General features: G+C 38.2%; 1 protein-coding gene across 9 annotated transcripts in view; it reads right to left on the reverse strand.

The window, feature by feature from the left end:
- Nucleotides 1-1165: 1165 nt before the first annotated feature.
- The window catches only part of SAP130 (Sin3A associated protein 130), a 103005-nt gene continuing 81517 nt past the window's right edge, over nt 1166-22653 (reverse strand). For all 9 annotated transcript variants that reach the window (XM_054575068.1, XM_054575067.1, XM_054575070.1 and 6 more), the window contains 5 exons: nt 20511-20759; nt 20209-20334; nt 3526-3629; nt 2341-2454; nt 1166-2086 (listed from right to left, as the gene is read on the reverse strand). In XM_054575068.1, the coding sequence (XP_054431043.1) occupies nt 1928-2086; nt 2341-2454; nt 3526-3629; nt 20209-20334; nt 20511-20759 (752 nt within the window). In that variant the 3' untranslated portion in view covers nt 1166-1927. The remainder of the gene's footprint in view (nt 2087-2340; nt 2455-3525; nt 3630-20208; nt 20335-20510; nt 20760-22653) is intronic.

A 22653-nucleotide genomic window follows, 5' to 3' on the forward strand; every position in this document is an offset into this window, starting at 1 on the left:
TTGTTTGAAATAATGGGATTGTGGATTCAAGTTTTGTTTGTGTCTCCACTGTGCCTGGGAACTTGTGGTTCTAGTTTTGGGTTTGTACTTCTGTGGCATCAAGGGTTGTTCTGTTCTGGCTCCTCAAGGGAGCCCACTGGACCAAATTTGAGCAGATTGATCCATGTGCAGTCATTATCCAATGTCTAAGAAGGAATTGACTTTTTATTGTAATAGCATAGCCTATATATATTTTAGCCTATGAGAAAGAGTGGCTCCTAAATGGCTCCCTAGATTACTACACTGTCATGCAATTGGAGTTATTTTGCCAATGAATGGGGAAACAGGATGAAATCCCTTATGTCCAGGCTGATAGTAAGACACTATTCTAGTAGTCTACACTACACTGGTGCCTAGTAAACAATCAATACTATCTTTTAAAGTTGGCCCTATACCCCAATGAAAACACTCAAGTGCAGCAGCACAATTGTACCAAGGGCTTTAGCCAAGGTTATGCAGGTTTGTGTGTCCTAACCAGAGGAAGGCCAAGAGCCTCCTTTGCCTCTTTCTCCCCCAATTCTATAGCAGGTGAGAGCTTACCATTCCAATGTAAGGAAGACTGTCTCAGGTGAGCCAGTCTAAACAAAGCTAGAGCACTAGTCCCAAAGACCTGATCAGACTTGACAGAGACTCTCTCAAAAATCTGTTTAAGTCAGGGCAAAGAGAACTCCAGCCCCAAGTTGGCAATTGGAAATACATATCTAGGAAGGAGACAAATACATTCTGAAAAGGGAACATCCAGACAGAAGGGAGAGACATGGCTGCTTCTGCCCAGAAGCAGCAAACCTGGGCTACCTACCACTCCAGCAGGTTAATGGGAAGCAAGAGTAATCCTGTGAAGAAGTCACACTCCTGGACGCTTTACCCCGATGACTGTAGCCTTAGTTGTCCTAAAACTTGATCAATCTGAAATGGGATACAGTATAGTCTTGTATTTAAGCTAACCAAGAGCCACTGTGGCATCTTCAAAATAGCAGGATAAGTGGAACTCTTTAGGTGGAATAACAAAACTGTAATAGAGTAGACTCAGTAATGTGTAAAAACTCCAGCAGGGTCAACACTCAAGCGATGTTCAGTACAGCAACGAATAACTTTATAAAATGATGCAAACTGCTCATGTACGAAACCTCTTTGAGTCCTTTATTAACATTTGGAGATGTGTGGTACATACAATTAACAGCATCATACCAGCTACAGAGGTACAGATAACCAAGGATGTACTCCAGAACAAGGAACTCAGAGCAATTTATGGTGTTGCATGCCCTGAGCCTCCACAAAAACCCAACTCTGATACAGGACAGACAGTATAATAATTCCACTTTGAAATATTTCTTAAAAATGACAATTGATAGTTCAAACCCTTTTAGAGTGTGAGATGTGCCAAGTCTCTGAGTGCCATGGCACTGCTGAAAAAGGCCAGCTCTGGCTTTAAGGTCAGAGAGAGTAGGGACCAACTGGGGTGAGGAGAGAGGTTTGACTTTCAGTGTAGACAGGTAACAGATGGTCCAAGTGGACACTTTCAGTCCAGGCTCAGTATGGGTCCTATAAGAATCCATCAGATATAGTTTTATAAATTGGAAAGCTGAAAAATGCCAGCCATCTTTTGTGTCTCTTATTCCAACTCGTAGACACTGATGCATCAGGAGGCATTTATGACACAGTAAACTTAAGAGGGATGTGCCTAAAAGAAAGAATGGAATTCACCGTGTCAGGTCAGCTCTGATCCTCTCGTGACACTGGGTGCCATGGGTCCCTCTGCTTTCTTATGTGAATTAAGGAACGTTTCCTTTATTTTAATGTTCCGCTTTGAAAATAACCAAAACCCTCCCTCCACTCCCACCATCATTCTTCATAAATTCTGTTTCCAAAGTCCTGATTCGTGCTGGAGCTAGACTTTTTCCTTTCGCTTCAATTTTGATACCTTCTTGACAGTCCCATTCTTATTCAGGAGCTTCAGGACACGATCTTTATGATCTAAAACCTTAAGCATGGAGTCTCTGGCCTCACTGATCTGATCCATCACAAGTTTACACCTCTGCATATTCCCCTGAAACAAAAGACATGTCATTGTCAATCAATGATCTTGAGGATGATTTTGCTTTTAAAGAACTTCTCATCTTTACATTGAGACCATTTTGAGGCTTTCACATAGAAAAATGTTTTAGTGTTTCTTGGTAATCAGGCTGAAGTAAATAGGTTTTATTAAAGATATTAGTGGATGAGAAAGGGAAAGGAAGAAGTAAGACTACAGTAAACAATTCCATAAAGTGGATGATCAGAAAGGAAAGGGCTCATTCAAACCTGTATTAGTTCATTTATTCGGTGTAGATCATCATCAGTTGCTGCTTTTTTCTTTGGGATAATCCCTTCCTGCAGGTTGGTGAGTCTTTCATAAACATCGTGTTCTAGATTTGTCTGTAACACACAGTGGGGAGGCGGGCATCGTGACCTCAGAAATACTTTTTTTTTGTCAACTTCAGGCAAATAAACCCACCTTGAGTCACCTTTCTAAACTAGTCTGATAGCTGTTTGGGTGACAAAATCCTTTCTCTCAAAAACTAAATTGATCAGTAACACTTTATGTTACAATTTGCCATATGAATAATTCAGAGTCCATCTTCAAGGATAACTTTTAAATACTGCCCTAAATTCAATTCTTCTGGAAAACAAGCTTGTAAGTTTCATAGGTGCTTCTCTACTAAGTACAGAACTAGTCATAGTACCGCGTTTTTTTTTTCTTAATACTCATGACAATGTTCTTCATATCACAGCTACTTCAAAGATGGAAAAACTTCATGAGGTTGTTGTTTTGACTGCCATCCCTTCACTCCATTGGTGAAGGCAAGATTCCTGCGTTAGGGTTCTGGAAATAGCTGAAAATGTAACACTCACCGACACCGCAAAGCTGAGGTCAATAGCAGTTTACTAGTCAACATACTCAACAGGCCAGGGGAGGAGGACAGTGCACACTATGCGGTGCCACAGGGGCCATGAGGGGGCTTTATTCAGCAACACAGTGAACAAGCAGGGATTGTAGGAGACAGGCTCTGTAGTGTCAAGAGGGAGAGGGACCCCATGGTTCCCACAGGAGGAGGTGACTGGCTTATTTCCATAATACTGCAAGCTGGTATAGAGAACTAAAGCCCAATCTTCAGTGAGAAGTGGGAATTGTGTCTGGTCCTCGTGATAAAAAACAGAGTGGGAAGGAAAGGCTTATACTGAAGCCAATCGAGGCGCCCCGTCATGGCAACACATGGTACTGAAATTTAATTGTAGGTCTCACACCACTGGTGTTAAATACATTTGGTTCTGGATACCACAACTAAGATATATTTAGATCATAATTGTATCTATGAAACATATACAATAATTATGTTACATAGTACATTATGTTATGACCCATGTTAATTGAGAATGCTTCAGAATTACTCAAAAGAAAATGCTCTATGACTAGACACCTTCAGTATATGCTAGGACTCGACTTACCAGCTGCAGCAACTGGGCTGCACAAAGGTGGACTTTCCAGCCTTGGGCACGACAGGACACTCCTTTCTGATTAGCTATTTCTTGTAGCATAGCTTTCTTCTCCTCTGGAACCATTAAAAAAAAAGTATCCTTCAATTTTAGAAAGCTAAAATCCTTAGTGTTCAAGCCACACATGTGTTACTAATTTGTCAATAATTTCTTCACTTAAATATCTTTTAAGTACATTCTTTGCATTGAAGTCATTAAGAATATAAGTCACAGCATAAATAAAAGGATTCTTTATGTCCACCGCATAAGAATGCTTTACAGTCATGCTCTGCTAGTCTAGTGAGTTCAAAAGATGGCAAGTTACTATCCTAATCTCTTAGAAGAAGGAAAATAGTCTTCAGTGGGTTGCGGCCGTGCTCATGTGTAATGCTTGCGAGCATGTGGAGAGTTGCATGAAGTCTTAGAAGCCCTTCAGTATTACCTAGATCTTGGAGAAATCAGAGGAATCAAAGTTAAATAACACTTATATTTGGGCAGTAAGATAAAAATGAAATGTGCTGGAGAGAGACAAACTAGGATTGAGGGAGCTTGTCACAGGTAAGTGCAGCTATACCTGGGAATTTTTAATTACTGTGTAAGTAGGATTTAAAATACATTTACACATTACATGGATAATTATATTTAATTTAAAAATTATTTTATTTAAAAAATTACTCTTAAAAAATGTATATATTTGTCAAAATCCAGAGAATGCACAACACCAACACTGAATCCTAACATAAACAATGAAATCTGGGTGATGAGATGATGGATCAGTGTGGGACTATCAGTTGTTTAACAAGTGTGCCTCTGCAGTAGGGATGATGATAGTGGGGAAGGCTGTGCATATGGGTAGGGCAGGGGGGTGTATGAGAAATCTCTGTGCCTCCTGCTCAATTTTGCTGTGCACCTAAAACTGTTATAAGAAGTTCATCAATTAAAAAAACAAACAAAAACAAATCCCTATCTAGCAGGCAAATATTGGCATAAAAATGATTAAACAATTTTTAAAATTTTTGAGATAATTGTAGATTCAATTGCAGTTGTACAAAATAATACAGAGAAATGCTGTGTACCCTTTACCTAGTTTTCCCTAGTAACATCTTGCAAAAACTACAGTACAATACCACAACATTGATATAGTATACTGACCCTACTGTTTTCACATTTTAGATGTACTTGTGTATTTCATTATAAACATTTAAGAAAGCTTTTAAGTTCGAAATAAAGATTTACAGCAAGTTATAGGACAGTATAGAGATAAGGAAATTTTATCTAAAACACATGAAGAGTTCTTTTTAAAAATTTATCTACCATCCAACTTTATTAGACTTTTTTTTACCATCACCATTTATTCTGCCTATATCCTCTTCCACCTCCACAGATCCCCCTGCAATCACCACTCTATTGTTCATGCTCATTAAGTTCTTTTTTTCTTTTTGCTCAATCCCTCCATGCCTCCAGAATAATTCGTACAACTCAATAAAAAGTCAAACCAATTAAAAATGAAGGGCAAAACAATCCAAATAGACATCTCCCCAAAAGATATATGGATGGTTAATAAACATGTGAAGACGTTCAACATCATTAAGCATTAGGGAAATGCCAATGAAAACCACACTGAGAGTGATGTCAAAAGAATGGTGGCATGAGAGATCCCCTTGGTCTCTTACACTGAAATTTCAACAATTTGAACAGCTATAACTCAACAAAGGATTCCCTGTTCAACATACAGGCACACCTGAGAGATCCACACATTGAAGCATCTAAAGGTGGGCAAGTGGGAACAAACAGGGCAGGTGAGAAGGGAAGAAGGCTCAGACTAGCAAAGGAGACAGGAGCTCAAGGCAGGGCTCAACCCAGAAAGGGGGCTGCGGGAAGATGGTTGTTGGTGCTTCCTTCAGCTCGGAGGAGCAGAGAGACTTGGTAGGCATTCTGCAGGAATGAGTAGTGCGAGCTGTGGCTGAGATGAAGGACCCTGGCAATGACACAGCACCTGTGCAGCCATGGTTTTTGGGCAGTGGACATTCCAGAAAGAGAAACTAGGCCACGGAGCCCTGCTGCCTTGTAGACTCCCAAAATTCACCTCCTATTGCCGGTGGTGTTGGGTTGAGAGGCACACTATTTGCAAACCTGAGAACTGTCACTACAGAATAATTATTTTCCCTGAATAAAGGGTGTATTCTGTGACTGATCCCTGGTTGGGATGCACTGGTGGAGGACCCCGCGGAGGTCTGAGATTGCCATCACAGAAAGGACAAAACAAAGGTGGTGGCTGGGTTTCCCTAGACAATCCCACCTCCAAGCATCATGACTGCACTGCGAGCCAAGGGATTAGCTTTGGGATTCCACAGAGTCAAAAACAAAACAAAACAAAAAAACAGAAAACATAAAAAACAACACTCCTGATTCAGAGCCCCCTGATTCAGTCCAGGTTTGTTACTGGAAAATAAGACAAGACCTCTTTCTGTTAAGTGTCACCCATATATAGATGCCTAGACAGTGAAGGAAATCCTCAATACCATGAATAACCAATGTAGCAAAGCAGCTCAGAAGGAAATGAAAAATCTCCAGTCAACAAACCTAAAGACATGGAAATATGTGATATAAATAACAGACAATTCAAGAGTGCAGTTCTGAAAAAAAACTCAAGATGCAAGAAAGCACAGGTAGTTTAATGAATGCTCAGACACAAATCAATGAACAAAATGAGTACTTTACCAGAGACTGCAACTTTTTAAAAAAGAATGAAACAGACATTCTGCAGATGAAGAATTCAATAAAAAAGAGATCAAGAATGAACTAGTGAGCATAGAAAATAGAGCCGACTATATGGAGGAAAGAATCAGTGATACTGAAAATAGAAATCTAGAAATGACACAGAGGGAAGGAGACTGTAGTGCTAAAAAAAAGAAAGGAAAAGAAAAAGAAAAAGAAAGAGCTGTAGGAGAACCATCTGACTCCAACAGAAAGAATAATAAGGCATACCAGAAGAAGAGAGAAAGAAGAAAACAAAGAGCCTATTCAAAGAGTTAATGAGACCTTCCCAAACACATAGAAAGAGCTAGATCCTTGGAATCCAAGAAGCAAACAGAACACAGTTATCTCAATCCAAAGAGGTCTTCTCCAAGGCATATTGTATTAAAATTGTCAAAAATTAATGACAAAGAAAGAATTGTCAAGGCAGCAAAGGAGTGAAAGGAAGTAACCTATAAAGGAAAGTCTATTAGGTTATCTTGAGACTTCTCAGCAGAAACTCTACAAGCAGATAAAGAGTGGGACCAAATAGTCAAACTACTTGAAGTGAGAAATTACCAGCCAAGAATAATATATCCATCATGGTTATCCTTCTGATATGAAGGAGAAATAAGGACTTTTTCAGACATGAAGAAGGTAAGGGAATTTACTACCAGAAGCCCTCCATTGCCTGAAATACTCAAGATCACAACACTGTAAGTACGATCAACAACAAACTTACAGCATAAACAGGGGTAATTTGTGACTAACAAAAACAAAAGGGAAGGGTAAAGGTCTAAATTTGCAATGGAGGATGAAGATCAGATGCACTTGAAAGATGAAAAAGTACTGTATTTATGCAACTTTCTTTTTCATACACTAACGGTACCATGCAAAAAAACAAAAACAAACAACAAAAACAGACACACAGTTTAAAAAAAAAGAAAGAAAACAGAGAAAAGAAGTATGGAATACCACTGGTACTTGTGGTCAAGATGGCGGCAGAGGTAAACACAGCTTGCTTCCTTGCACAACCACATCAAAATTAAAACTAAATTATAGGACAACCATCACTCAGAAATGTCACAAATCAAGTTGAATGGAAGTCTGACATCTAAGGAATTAAAGAAATCACATCCATCCAGACTGGTAGGAGTGTGCAGATGCACAATGGGCTAGTCCCACACCCATGTGTGGTGGATAATAATTCAGGAGGCATATCTCAGAAGCAAGGCATCCCAGCTCCACACATGGCCCCCCAGCAAAGGGTTCCAGTGCCAGAACATAGGTCCTGATAACTTCTGGCTGCAAAAACCAACAGGGATTGAGTCAGTGGAAGAAACTTCTGGAGTCCCAAACAGTGCCCCTTAAGGAACCCACACATTAACTTACCCAGACTCACTCCTTCTGAGCTCCAGCACTGGGGTAGCAGTTTGAAAGGCACCAGTGATGGCATACTGGGAGAATGTGAAGTGTCTGGTATCAAGGAGAGAGCTGGGGGACAGCTTTCTCCCAAACAGAAAGGTGGGCAGAGCCCAAGAGCATACAGGAGAGTGTCACGTCTGAGACTCAATCTTGCTAACACTATTTGCCCCATCCTGGGGATACCTTGAGACTCTGTCCCACAGAACTTACAGCTGTTAACAGTAGCTTTTCCATATGAATGACTGGTCTTGGCTCATGTTTCACAACTTCCTAAATCCTCTCAAACGAGCAACATCTGTCCTCAATGAGCTTCCAGGCCCTGCACCTCTTGCTAAGTGGCCTGCACTGCACTAGCAGCTGCCAACCTAGATTCACAGCTTGGCTTTGCCTGGAAATCTCCAAGCCTATCACAAGTAGCAGCCTTCTCTGGTCTATAGCTCAGACAGGGTGGCCCCAGGCAAAACACAGGCAGGACCAGACCTTGGCCTGCACAACATGGGAAACCCATGGCCTGTGCCATCCAACGGACAGCTACAGATCATGTTGGAGCATCACCCCCCCCACCCCTGCACAGATTATCTTCCACAGAGAATGGAGGTTGGTGGATCAGTGATCACAGCCAGTCCGTGCAAATGAATGGCCTGAGTAAATCCCTCCCATTGACCTGCCAACAGCAACCAAGGCTCAACTACAAGAGGAGGGTGTACTCAGCCCACACAAAGGGGAAACTTCGAATACCCACCTTGGGTGATAGGGAAGGCTGTGCCAATGGACCCTACAAGACACCTACTACATTTGGCCACACTATCAAGACAGGGAGTCCTAGCAGCTCTACCGAACACATAAAAACAAACACAGGAATGCTGCGAAAATGAGGAGACAAACATGGCCCAAATGAAAGAAGAGATCAAAACTCCAGAAAAAGAACTAAACAAAATGGAGATAAGCGATCTATGAGATGCAGAGTTCAAAACACAGGTTATAAAGATGCTCAAAGAACTTAGTGAGGACTTCAACAGTGTAGAAAAGATCCAGTGAGAAACGAAGGATATACTAATTAAAATACTAATTAAAATAAAGAACAGTTTACAGGGAAACAACAGTAGAGTGAATGAAGCTGAGAATCAAATCAATGATTTGGGACAAAATGAGCAAAAAAACCAACCAATCAGAATGAGTAGAAAAAAGAATGAAAAAAAGAAAAAAGGGGGACAGTGTAAGGAGCCTCTAGGAAAACTTCAAGAGTTCCAACATTTGCATCATAGGGGTGCCAGAAGAAGAAAAAGTGCAAGCAACTGGTAATTTATTTGGAAAAAATAATGAAAGAAAACTCCAATTTGAAGGAAATAGACATATAGGAAGTCCAGGAAGCACAAGAATCCCAGAAAGATGGATTTAAAGAGGCCCACTCCAAAGAACATCATAATTAAAATGTCAACTGTTAAAGAGAATCTTAAGAACAGTAAGATTGAAGAAGTTAGTTCAGGGGAGTGCCGATAAGACTGTCAGCTGACTTCTGAGAAGAAAACTTTGCAGGTTAGAAGAGACTGGCAAGAAATATTCAAAGTGATGAAAAGCAATGACCTACAGCCAAGATTGCTCTACCTAGCAAAGAAGGATATTACTTAGAATTGAAGGTCAGATACAGAGCTTCCCAGATAAAGGAGTTCATCATTACCATACCATTATTATATGAAATGTTAAAGGGACTTATTTAAGAAAAAGATGAAAACTATGAAAAATAAAATGGCAATAAATACATATTATCAATTGAATCTAAAAACCAAACTAAGAAGACAAGAAGAACAGAGACAGAATCATGGCCACACAGAGTGTTTTGATGGATGCCAGTTAGGAGGGGGGTGTAAGGGAAACGGAGGGGAGGTGAGGGGATTAAGAACAGGTAGTTACAGAATAGCCATGGGGATGTAAAGTACAATACATGAAATGGAGTAGCCAATGAACTTATACGCACGACCAATGGACATTAACTGAACAGTGGGGACGGCCTGAGCAGGTGGAGTGGTGCTGAGTGGAGGGGGACAAAGGGGGGAAAAACTGGGACAACTGTAGTGGCATAATCAATAAAATATAATTTAAAAAAAATATGGAATACCACCAAACACAAAGACAGAAACACAGAGGAAAAGAAGCAATGCAGGCACAGAGCTACGAGAAAACAAAAGATAAAGTTGCTATAAAAAAATCCTCACAAATCAGTAATTACCCTAAATGTAAATGGACTGAATTCACCAATAAAGAGGCATAGAACAGCAGAATAGATCAAACAAAACCCAACCATATGCTGCCTTCAGGAGACACAGGTAAACTGCAAAAAGAAAGGTAGGTTCAAAGATAAATGGTGGAAAATGATTCTCTAAGCAAATGACATACACAGAAAAGGAGATGTAGCTATATTTATATCTGACAAAATAGATTTCAAAATAACATTGGTAACAAGACACAAATATGGGCATTTTATAATGATAAAGGGAACACTATATCAAGAAGGCACAACACTTTTTAATATATACCCACCCAATCAGGGAACACCAAAATATATAAAGCATGTACTAACAGAACTAAAGGGAGAAACAGACAAAAACACAATCAGAGTTGGGGACCTTAATACTCGATTGACGGCTCTAGATAGATCATCCAAACAGAAAATCAATAAATAAATATTGGCCATAAATGATACATTGGACCAAATGGACATATTTGACATTTACAGAGTCTTTCATCTGAGGACATCAAGCTGCACATTTTCCTTCAGTGCCCATGAAATATTCTCAAGGATAAATCATATGTTGAGTCAAAACTAGCCTCGAAAACTTCAGGTAGATTGAAATCACACTAAACACAGTCTCTGACCACAATACTTTGAAATTAGAAATCAACTGCAAAAAGGAAGTCAAGAAACCCACAAATATGTGGAGATTAAACAACATACTACTAAAAAATGACTAGGTCAAAGAAAAAATAAATGGTGAGATCAAAAGATATATAGAGACAAATGAGAATGACAATACAGCATATCTAAACTTCTAGAATGCAACGAAAGTGGTAATAAGAGGCAAGTTTATAGCAGTATAGGCCTACCTTAGGAAATGAGAAATTCCAAGTAAACAAACTAACATTACATCTTAAAGAACTAGAAAAAGAACAAAAGCAACCCAAAGTCAGAAGAAAATAATAAAAATTAGAGCAGAATTGAATGAAATAGGTAACAAAAAAAGACTATACAGAAAATACAATGCAGACCTGGTTCTTTAAAAAGGTTAATAAAATAGACAAACCCATGGCTAGACTAAGGAAAAAAGAGAAAAGATCCATATAAACAAAACCAGAGATGTTACCACAGACATCACAGATTTACGAAGGATGTAGAATACTAGAATACTATGAAAGATGGTCTGTCACCAAATTCAATAACCTAGAAGAAACAGAAAATTTCCTAGAAATATATAACTTTCCTATACTGAATCAAGAAGAAATGTTAGATCTGAACAGACCAATCAGCAGTGAGGAAATTCAAACCACCATCAAAAACCTCCCCTAAAATAAAAGTCTAGGACCAAATGTCTTCACTAGTGAATTCTACTAAATATTCAAAAGTTTGAAACCTGTGAGACAAACTACTACCATTTGGGACAACTTGGATGAACCTCAAGAATATTATGCTGAGTGAAGTCAGTCAGTCAGAAAAAGAACCATATGATTTCACTCATATGTGGGATATAAAACTGAAAGTCATGGACACAGACAACAATGTGGTGGTTACCAGACGGAAAGGGGTAGGAGGGTTGTAGGGGGTGGAGAGAGCCTAGTGTGCAGTGACAGAGGATAGTCTGACATACCAGTGCAAGTTACAGATTTGTATCATGGATACATGCACCTGAAACCTGTACGTTTCTTTTGACCAATGTCACTGCAATAAATTAAAAACAAACCAAAAATACCACACTGAGATACCACTGTCCACCCATGAGCATGCTATAATAAAAAAGTCAGTAAAATATGGTGAGGATGTTGAGAAATCAGAAGCATCATGCATTGCTGATAGGAAAGTAAAATGTATTTGCTTTGGAAAGCAGTCTAGTAGTTTTTAGAATTTTAGATACAGAATTATCAAACAACCCAGAAATTCCATTCCTAGGTATATATCTGAGAGAAGTGAAAACAGATATCCAGAAAAATTTGCACAAATGTTCGTAGCAACATTTTCATAATAACCAAAAAGTGGAAGCAGCTCAAATGCCCATATAGTGATGAACAGATAAAAAGCTGGTACTCACAAACTAGAATATTTGGCAAGAAAAAGGCATAAAGTATTGATACATGCTACAACATGGATGAATGTTAAAAACATACTAAGTGAAAGAAGCCAGTAACAGAAGACTGCATATTATAATCCATGCATGTGAAATGTCTAGCATTAGAAAAGCTATACAGGCAGAAAGTAGATCAGAGGTTGCCTAGGGCTCAGGGGTATGGAGGAGTGAAGATAGCAGGATTGAGGGTGATGGCTAAGGGGTATGGAGTTTCTTATTGGAGTAATGGAAAAATTTTAAACTAACTGTAGTGATGGATGCACAACTGTGAATACGCTAGAAATCACGAAATTATACATTTTAATGTGAATTATCCCTCTCTAAAGCTATTAAATGCAGTAGACAAAGATCGTTTACCCCATTGATTACTTACATAACTACAGCACAATAGCAAACCCATGAAATTGACATTGATGTAAAGTGTGAGTGTAGTTGTTATTTTTATCATGTGTAGATTCATGTGACCACCACCACAATCGAGATTCAGAACTAGTGCATCAACACAAAGATCTCTATCATGTTACATCGTTATGGTCACACCACCTTTCCCCATCATTAGCCCCTAGCATTATTTGTATAGTTCTGTCATTTTGAGAATGTTATATATATCGGAATCACGTGGTTATGTGTCCCTTTAAGACATGCATTGAAGCTGCTGAATGCTCAATAGTTCTTTCCTTTTTAACCCTAAGTAGTATTTAATAGTATCACAGTTTTGTTCAACCATTTGCCCATTGACTATCATTTGCCTTGTTTCCAGTCTGTGGCTATTACAAAAACGGTTACTATGAACATTTGTGTACAAATTTTTGAGTGGACATAGGTTTTCATTCTTCTGGTATAAATGTTCAGGAATGCAACTGTTGGGTCATATAAATGTCTATTTCATTTTTATGAAACTATTTAGTGATTCTTTTCCAGAGTCACTCAGCAATGTGTGAGCATGCTCTGCTAACCTGCTCCCTAGTGAGATTGGTTAAAGATTTTAAAATAACCGTTTAAATCTCTGAAAAGGCTCTAAGGGCAAATAGCAAATGTAGAAAAATCTATTCAAGCAAATCTACTAAAATGTGGTAAGAACAGCAAGTCTGTGGTACTGTTCTGAACAGACTGTTCCCTCTCCTTCTCCTTCCCAGCTCAGTGAAGCAGACACTTCATTCCAGAATGCTGCAAGCTGAACTGTGTTCCCTCTCCTCCAGGTGAAGGGCTTTTTTCCTAGGAGCAGACACCACCATTTCTCATCCTGCTGCCCACTACCTGTTGCTGAGGTTAAGTCACAGGTGAGTATCATTGAGATGTGGGGGCTCCCTTTTGTTCAACCCCCATTCATGGAATAGAGATGGTACCTCGGGCAAGATGTGCAGAGGACACTGGGGTGCCAGGGGCCCTTCTCTTGGCTTGTGAAGTGGTGGTTTCATGGTAGGAGAGGCAAGCCAAGAGGATTTCAAGCTGTTCACTTCTATTTCTCTCCACAGAATACTCACCTCTTAAAGAGCAGGGTGTTACTAAGAAAGGAGGTTACCAGTATCCCCACTTCCATCCCCATAATCCTTTGCTAAGAGATTCTGCCTGGGGGGAGAAAGAGTTAACAAAACAGGTAGCTTCTAAGCTCTTTGAAAGGAATTGACTCCATTTGTAAAAGGGTGAAATTAAACATAAAGGTGCTCCCAAGAACAGGTAAGGCAGTCAGAAGCAATTCAGAAGAAATCTGGAGATTAATGGAGATACAGGCTAAACTGTGGGGCTGCCTAGTTTGCAGGAGAAAACAAAGAAGGGAAGTTGGGAGAAGCCCTCCTGGGGGCAGAACAAATATTCAACACTGACCTCAGAAACTATTCTGACAAGGAGCTACAATTTGGAGAAGTTTGCAGAGAAATTTACTTTGTGTTACAGGGCAAATTCTAGTATGTACTGTGTTATAGCAGAGCAAATGGCAAGCAATTAGCGGGGTTTACCAGCTGGTGTCATCAGGAAAAGAGTGGGAAGGAGCCCTACCAGCGTTCCTCTTTCCCAGGACAACTGTGGCATACCGGTAGCTGTGAGTCCCTGAGGAGCAACAGCAGAGGCTTCACTCTTGGTGCAGTGGGGTGGGGGTGGATGTGGCTTCTTTAAAATAATCTAGCCAGTCATTATACAAATAAAGAAGAAAATAACAATAACAAACTTGGGGTGGAGGGACAGTACTAAGAGGTGCTACAATATATTATATAAAATGTCCAGTTCTCTGCAAAAAACTATGAGTAATGCAAAAGAAACAGGAAGTATGAGTAATACATGGGGAAAAAGCAGACAACAGAAACTGCTTATGAGAATGACCAGATGTCAGACTTATCAGAGAAAAGTGGCCATTATAAATAAATTCACAGAATGAAATGAAAATATGAGTGAAAAAGGAAGGTATGATGATCATGTTACATTAAAGAAAGAAATGTCAAAGAAAAAGAAATTAAAATTTAAACAAAACAAAACAATGAACCAAGTGAAAATTCTGGAGTTGAAAAGTGCAATAAATGAAAAATTTTAAATCCAGTAAAGGCAATCAACAATAGATCTGAAGTGGTATGAAAGAGAATTTGTAAAGTTTAAGACAGATCAATAGATATTATGGAAACTGAAGAACTGAGAAGAAAAAAAAAAAAAAGGAACAGGGCCTCAGAGGAATGTGAGATACCATAAGGAGCAACAACATATATGTAACAAGAGTACAAAAAGGAAAAGAGAGGAATAATCCAAGAAAAAAAATGGTTGAAAACTTCTCAAGTTTATTGAAAAAACAGTAACCTATACATCCAGGAAGCTCAAGATACTCCAAGAATGATAAATCCAAGGATACCCACAAATAGACATATTATAGTAAAAATATTAAAAGTCAAAGCTGATAAAATCATCAATGTGTCATCACTATTGATGTTGATTGACCTTGATCACCTAACTGAGGTGGAGTTTGTCAAGTGTTTCCACTGTAAAGTAACCCCTACCTCCATATTCTTTCACATATTACACTTTGGAAGAAAGTCTCTGTGCAGCCCATACTTAAGGACTATAATTCAGGTTTCCTTGAACATCTCATGTGCTTGCCATCTGTGTATCCTCTTTGGGGAAATGTATCTTCATGCCTTTTCCATTTTGTCAATGGATTATTGTTTTATTTACCATTAAGTATTAAGATTTCCTAATATATATTCTAGATGAGTCCTTTATGAGCTACAAGGTTTGCTAATATTTCCTCCCAGTTTATGTCTTGTCTTTTCATTCTCCTAACAGGAGAATGAAAAACTTTTCACAGATAAAAAGTTTTCATGAGGCCCAATTTAAAATTTTTTTCTTTTATACATAGTGTTTTTAGTGCCATGACTAAGAACTGTTCACCATGTCCTAGGTCCAGAAAAATTTCTACCAGGTATTCTCGAAGTTATATAGTTTTACATTTCTAATTTAAATCTATTATGCATTTTGAGTTCATTTTTGTCTAAGGTGTGAAGATTAGGTTGAGGCTCTGTGCGTGTATGTTTTAGTTATGAATGTCTAGCACTATTTGTTAAGAAGACTCTCCTTTCACTGAACTGCTTTTGCACTTTGGTCAAAAATTAGTTGAGCATATTTGTGTGGGTTTATTTCTGTGCTTTCTAGTCTATTAGTCATCTGTAGGTCTAACCCTCCACAAATATGTACCATTGCTGTGATTACTGTAGCTAAAATACAGGCCTGAATATTGCTAAGAATGACTTCTCTTATTTTTCATGACTTTAGCTATTCTAGCTCTTATGCCTTTCCATATAATGTTTAAATTAAGCTTTACTATATCTATAAGAGCTTTTATGTAATTTTGTAGGAACTGTATTGAACCTAGTGACCAATCTAGGGAGAACTGATATCTTTATATTGAGTTTTATAATCCATGTATGTCTCTATTAAGTTTTTGTAAGTTCACTCCAAATATCTAAAATTACAACTGATTTTTGTGTTTGAATATTGTATCCTGTGACTTTGCTGAACTCACTAGTTCCAGGAGTTTTTTTCCAAAGGATCTCTCGAAATTTACTATAGATAATGATGTCATCTGTAAATAGGAATAATTTTTATTTCTTTTCAACCTATATAAACTTTTCTTTCTTTTTCTTGTCTTAGGTGTGGTTAGAACTTCTGGTTCTATATTGAGTAAGAGTGGTGAGAGAGGACAGCCTTGTCTCTTTGCTAATCTCAGGTAGAAAGCATTCAGTCTTTCACCATTAAGTATAATACTAGCTGTAGCCTTTCTGTAGACTTTTAAAATCAAGTTCAGGAAGTCTCTCCTCCTATTTTTTAAGTTTTTATAACAAAGAAGTGTTGAGTTTTGTCAAATAATTTTTCTGCATCAATATGATCATGTAATTTTTCTTCTTTAGCTTTTGTTGTGTTCCCCCCAAAAAGATATGTTGAAGCCCTAATTCTTTGTACCTAAAATGTGGCATTATTTGAAAGCAGGGTCTTTGCAGATATAATCAAGTTAAGAAGTAGTTACTTATTGATATAAGGTGGGTCCTAAATCCAATGACCAATGTCTTATGAGGAGAGAAACAGTCAAGATAAACAGAGAACAACTCTATGTAGATATGGAGGCAGAACTGAAGTGATGCAGTTGCGAGACAAATGTTATCAAGGATTGCTTGCAACCTTCAGAGAGAGTATACGGTCCGGCTGATACCTTGATTTTGGATTTCTAGCCTGCATCTAGAAATTTATCTAACCATGAGATAAATTTCTCTCCTTTTTAAGCTCTCCAGTTTGTCGTACTTTGTTATGGCAGCCCTAGGAAATTAATCATACCTTGTTAACAATGGTGAATTAATGAATTTTTCAAGTATTAAACCAGACTTGCATAGCTGTAACAAACCCTACTTGATCAAGGTGTAAAATTCTGTTTATATATTACTGCGTTCAATTTACTTTTTGTTTTTTTGCTTCTATATTCATGAGGAATACTGATCTGTAGTTTTCTATAATTATGCTCTCTTTGGCTTTTGTTTTTGTATCAGGGAAATACTGACTTCATAAAATTAATTTGAAAGTGTTCCATTCTATATTTTGAGAGAGATTGTGAAAAACTCATGTTGATTGTTCATTTAAACATTTGGTAGAATTTCCCAGTAAACATATCTTAGCCTAGAGATTTCTGTTTGGAGATTTTAAACAGTGAATTTCAACTTATTTAATGGTTTAAAGACTGTTCAGATTGCTTATGGTGGAGTTTTGGTAGTTTATCGTTTTGAAGGAAATGGTCCATTTTATCTGAGAGACTGGATTTGTAAACATAAAGGTGTTCATAGTAATTTATTCTTTTTAAAAAAGATTTTATACATTTATTTTTAGAGAGAGGGGAAAGCAGGGAAAAAGGGAGAGAAACACTGATGTGCCAGAAAACCACTGATCAATTGCCTCTTGCATGCCCCCAACCGGGGACCTGGCCCACAATCCAGGCATTGTGCCCTGACCAGAACTGGTAGACCCTTAGAGGTTGGCGGGACTATGCCCAAACCACTGAGCCGCACAAGTCAAGGCATATTTTCTTATGCTTTTAATGGCTGCACAATATATAGTAATATCCTCTTTCATTCCTGATATTTGTAATTTGCCTTTTCTTTTTATCATTTTTAAGTCTTGCTACAAATTTAATTTTATTGATCTTTTTTCAAAGAACCAGCTTTTGATTTTATTCCCTGTTTTCAATCTCACTAATTTCTAATATCTTTACTATTTCCTTCCTTGTGTTTACATTATGTTGCTTTTTACAGTTTTTGATGTAGGAACTCTGAGTGAGACATTTCCTCTTTTCTAACACAAGTGCTTAGTGCTAGAAATGTCCTTGTTGGCACTGCTTCATTTGCCTCCCACATATTTTGACCATTGTTTTTTATTTTCATTTTCATTCAGTTTATGTCGTCTTAAAAATTTCTCGAGACTTCCTCTTTGACCATTACATAGAAGCGTGTTGTGTAATGTCCATGTTTTTTTTTTTTTTTTTTTGCCATCTGTTATTGGTTTCTAATTTGATTCCATTATGGAAAATGAAGATACTCTATATAATTTCACTTCTTTTAAATCTGTTGAGGTTCACTTGCTGATCCAAGATACAATCTATCTTGACATGTTGTGTACATTCTTGAGAGAATATATATTTTCTGCTGTTCAAGTGTTGTGTAGATGTTAATTAGATGCTGGTTTGTGGTATTGAGCTCTTATCTTTGCTGATTTTGTCAAGGACTTCTATCAACTGCTGAGAATGGGGTGTTGAAGTTCTACTATCACAGCCCATTTGCCTACTTGTTCTTTCAGCTCTATTGTTTCTGATTCATATATTCTGAAGTTCTTGGTTTTTGTTGCCTCTACATTTTTGAACAGTAGGCAATGTCCTTCTTTGTCTCTAGTAATCTTCTTTCCTCTGAAGTCTGTATTTGATGTTAATATAGCTACTCTTTTTAAATTTTTTGCATTGCATATATTTTTCATCTGTCAAACCACCTCTGTCATTGTATATGAAGTGAGTACAGACAGAATATAAGGTGGATCTTTTTTTCCCATCTACTCTGCCATTCTGTGTTTTAACTGGTATGTTCAGACTATTCACATTTAAGGTAATTTTTTAAAAATCCTCACTGGAGGATATGTTTATTGATTTTAGAGAGAGAGGAAGGGATGGAGGGGGAAGGAGGGAGGAGAAAGGAGAGGCAGGAAGAGAGAGAGACATTAATCAGTTGCCTCCAGTTTATGCCCTAACTAGGGATCGCACCTGAAACCTAGGTCTGTGCCAGGAATCAAATTTGCAACCTTTTGGTGTGCGGGATGACACTCTAACCAACTGAGCCACCAGCCAATGCTTAAGGTAATTATTTATATCTAAGATTAAGTCTGCGTCATTATTTGTTTTCTATTTGTTTCCTATGCTTTTTGATCCTGTTTCTTTTTTCTTTCCTATTTGTGATTTACAAAGCCAATTTTTATTATTCCTTTTTTTTTTTATGAATATGATTTTAAAGCTTAGGCAAACAGTTCAACTGAATCTTAATAGTCAAGAGACTCGGTGCAAAAGTGATTAATATGTATGTATCCAAGTGGAAGACTTGAATAATCAATATTTTCAGGTGTCAAATTACCTTTCTTGATACAGTTATGAAAAGTGAATACTAATAAACAATAAGAATCTTTATGTTACCAGGGAAACCTTTATCTGTTTTACTATTATGATATGTAATTCTGTGGCATTAAGAGATGTTTAGTGGGTCCATATCCTGCTTCCACCAGAGGCTAGCATTCTCTCACCTTTGGAAATCTCACCCACTTTTTAAACCTAAGGGTGTACTCATGAGAAAGAAAGTTGGAAAGTGTCAGCACCTCTGTACTCCCATTCAGAGACGAACTGTCAGGACCTTTACCCTTGCTCATAGACAGAGGTCAGAACCACCCAGCCCTGACTAATCTTGAGGTTACAAGGAAATGTTCAGAGAAGTTTCCAAATAGAATGTATATGAGGGGATGGGAAATATGAACTCTCTGAAAACTTACACTTCTTTGTACAATGATTACATTTGAGATTAATGACACTTAAAGTCTATCAGCACAAGTATTTAAAAGTACTATCAGCCATTTTCATCACATGTGGCTTTATCAAAATGTTATTAAGTTCAACAACAAAAACATTTACTGAGGATTTTCCCTGGACCATTCTAAGAGTTACACATACGTTAAATAAAAGGTGGTCTTTTGGAAAATAAAACTTCCTGGGGCTTATGCTGCATGCACACCTGAGCATCCTAGGAGCTATTACAGATTATATCAAATAATCTAGTACAGCTCCACAACTACTCTGAGGGCTGAGGAAGTCACCTGACACCACTCGAGGTGCTGGTAACACATGAATTTTACTAAAAACAATGCTGTCTCTTATTCATTAGACCATGTTTCCAATAAAGTACACATAGCTTTCTCAGGCAAAAGAAAATTTTCCAAATTTTACGCTAAAATGTACATTTTGCCTAAGTTAAACACTAAGTTTTTATAATAAAAACTTAGGGGTTTTTTTAGCAATGAAAAATTAGGAATCTGTCTATTCTACTGTAATTGTCATATAGGTAAGTGAAAGACCAATTTCATGCATTAACACTGGATGTTTCTTGGGGAAGCTAACCTTTGACCCGGACATCACTGTATCGCTGAAAATGGTGGTAAGCAGCTTTCCAGGGGTTCCGATAGTGACGGAGCAAAGTAATAGGAGGTCTTGGGCGCACTGGGACGTACCTTACACCTTCTTCATCTATTCAAAAGGGAAGAACATTAAAGAGCTTATTACATATTTGCTATATTCCTCAAGGTACAGTTCTAGTAAGTGAGCCATGAGTGAAACCTGACTATGTAAACAGCTTCAGGGACTGACCCCTGACTGAAGTGGAAAAGCTTCACATGACAGCAGTTAGCCCAAATGACCATTACCAATATACTCCTTGGGAGGAGACTTGCGCTTCTCAGCCTTCACCAGGAGACTCTTGGTGGTAGACTTCTCATCATCAGTGCTGTTTGTCTCCATCATATCCCCTTCTTCTGTAGAAATCACATGCTGTTGCTTCCGAGGCTTTTTCCTTGGTGAGGCACCAGGTGGTAGGTCACTGGTGGGCATGGACAGGTTGTTAGCCAGCAATGCAAGAGAAGGTGACATAGTACTGGTAGCCAGTGGAGGAACTGCTGTGGTAGAAAAAAAGAGCACACACGTATGAGAACCCAAACATAATGGAAAGGTTCCTGTGATTTAATGAGCATGAGTAAGTAGAAATGAGGAACATTTATGGAACTTTCCTTTGTGCAATAATTGGGGTAAAAGTGGCCAACTACTTCCTAATACCTTACACCTTCGCCTTCCTTAGCATGAGGACCCTCACTTTTAGATGGGTACATTGTCACTAAGCTGAAACACTATATTTACTAGGCTCCCTGACATTTACATGTGGCTATGTGAAATAAAAATAGAAGCACTTTGTTGCACTTCTAAGAAGTTATCTTAAAAGATAAGGCATGGCTTTTGATTCCTGTCTTCTTATTGGGACTCTGAAACTGTGATATGATAGCTAGAGTTCTAGCATCTGTCTTGAATACAATTGTATGAGTGTTGGATCCCTGATCCCTAATGATTTTATGGACTGCCTTCCTCAGGATTTGCTCTAAGGGAGGCAATAAAACCTTACATGTTCAAGCCCCTATTTTTCAAGGCTTTGAGCATTAATTCCTAGAAGTTAACCTATTGAATCATGTAATCTTAAAAATAATCTGAATTAGTAGACATTATTTTATTATCCCTAATTAAAGATGAGAGAATAAGACAAATCATGCAAGTCCAAAGTGGCAGAACAGGGAACTGACAAAGGCAGTGTGGATTCAGAGCTTGTACTATGTAACTACCAGAGTACACTGCCTCCAGATAAATGGTGAAGGAAACATTCATTTGATCTTGTATGGATCATGTATCTGGGAACTTAAAAATCATGATAAAAGTTCACTCAACTCTGATTTCCACTATACCATGTACTTGCACTATCCTTTTTCTCCACCCTATATCAGCCACCCACTCCAAACACTGTCATCTCATCTCAATTTCGAGCATTTGATTCTCCAGCCAAAACCAACTATATTTTTCCAGGTCACTCCTCTCAGTAACCAGCCTTCAATAACCCCTAGTCCCCACTAGGCACTATTATCCATTAACCCTACCATTATTTTGCTGTTACTTACCCCTCTCCTATCAGTGGGTTTTAATTCTACCATCAATTTAATTTCCTTTATTCCATCACTGTCCCTTCTCTTGTTTCACTGTACTCAACAAAAGCACAACAGGTTAAATTCAACTCTCCAAGTAGTCTGCACCTATGCAACTGAATGTTGTTAGAAAAAAGATACAAAGTGACACTAATTGTCTCATGCTAACATGCTCACTAATCTCTGGCAGGCACTTACAGCTGTGGGACAATCCTATCCTATCTGCTAAATCCATTCTCTCTCCACATGATCATTTCACCCTTGCCTCCCTTCTCATACCTCCAGCACCTCCTTTACCAATCTTACTCTCAGCTGATGACCTTGCTTTCAATTTTACTTTTAAAAAAGGGAGCAATTAGAAAAAAATGTCCATAAATTCCCACAACCTCATCTACCTACTTACTTGCTGACTGTGTGCTTCCTTTCTCCCTTCAGGTACATAATAGATCCCACCCACACTCATCTCCTCAGGTGTCGCTCCAGGAATTCTCACCTCTTTTTTTCCTGCATCATCAATTCTTTCCTCTATTGGATAATTCCCACACAAAACTGTTATTTGTCCCATCTTAAAAACAACTTTCTCTTAGCATCATACTCATTGTTTCCATAGCTCCTTTTCAAGTGTTCTCTTGAACCCACTCCCAATCATACTTTGACCAATACCCTTACATAAAAACTGCTCTTCTCAAGATCTCCACAACTTCCATGTTGCTAAATCCAATGGTCACTGCTCAAGTCCTTTTTTTATAGTTTACATTCAATATTATTTTGTTTTAGTTTCAGGTGGACAGCACAGTGGTTAGACAAGCATATATTTTACAAAGTGTAT

Source organism: Pteronotus mesoamericanus, unplaced genomic scaffold (genome assembly GCF_021234165.1).
Source record: "Pteronotus mesoamericanus isolate MK-2021 breed Mesoamerican mustached bat unplaced genomic scaffold, CSHL_Meso_final contig_27, whole genome shotgun sequence".
Lineage (NCBI taxonomy): Eukaryota > Metazoa > Chordata > Mammalia > Chiroptera > Mormoopidae > Pteronotus > Pteronotus mesoamericanus.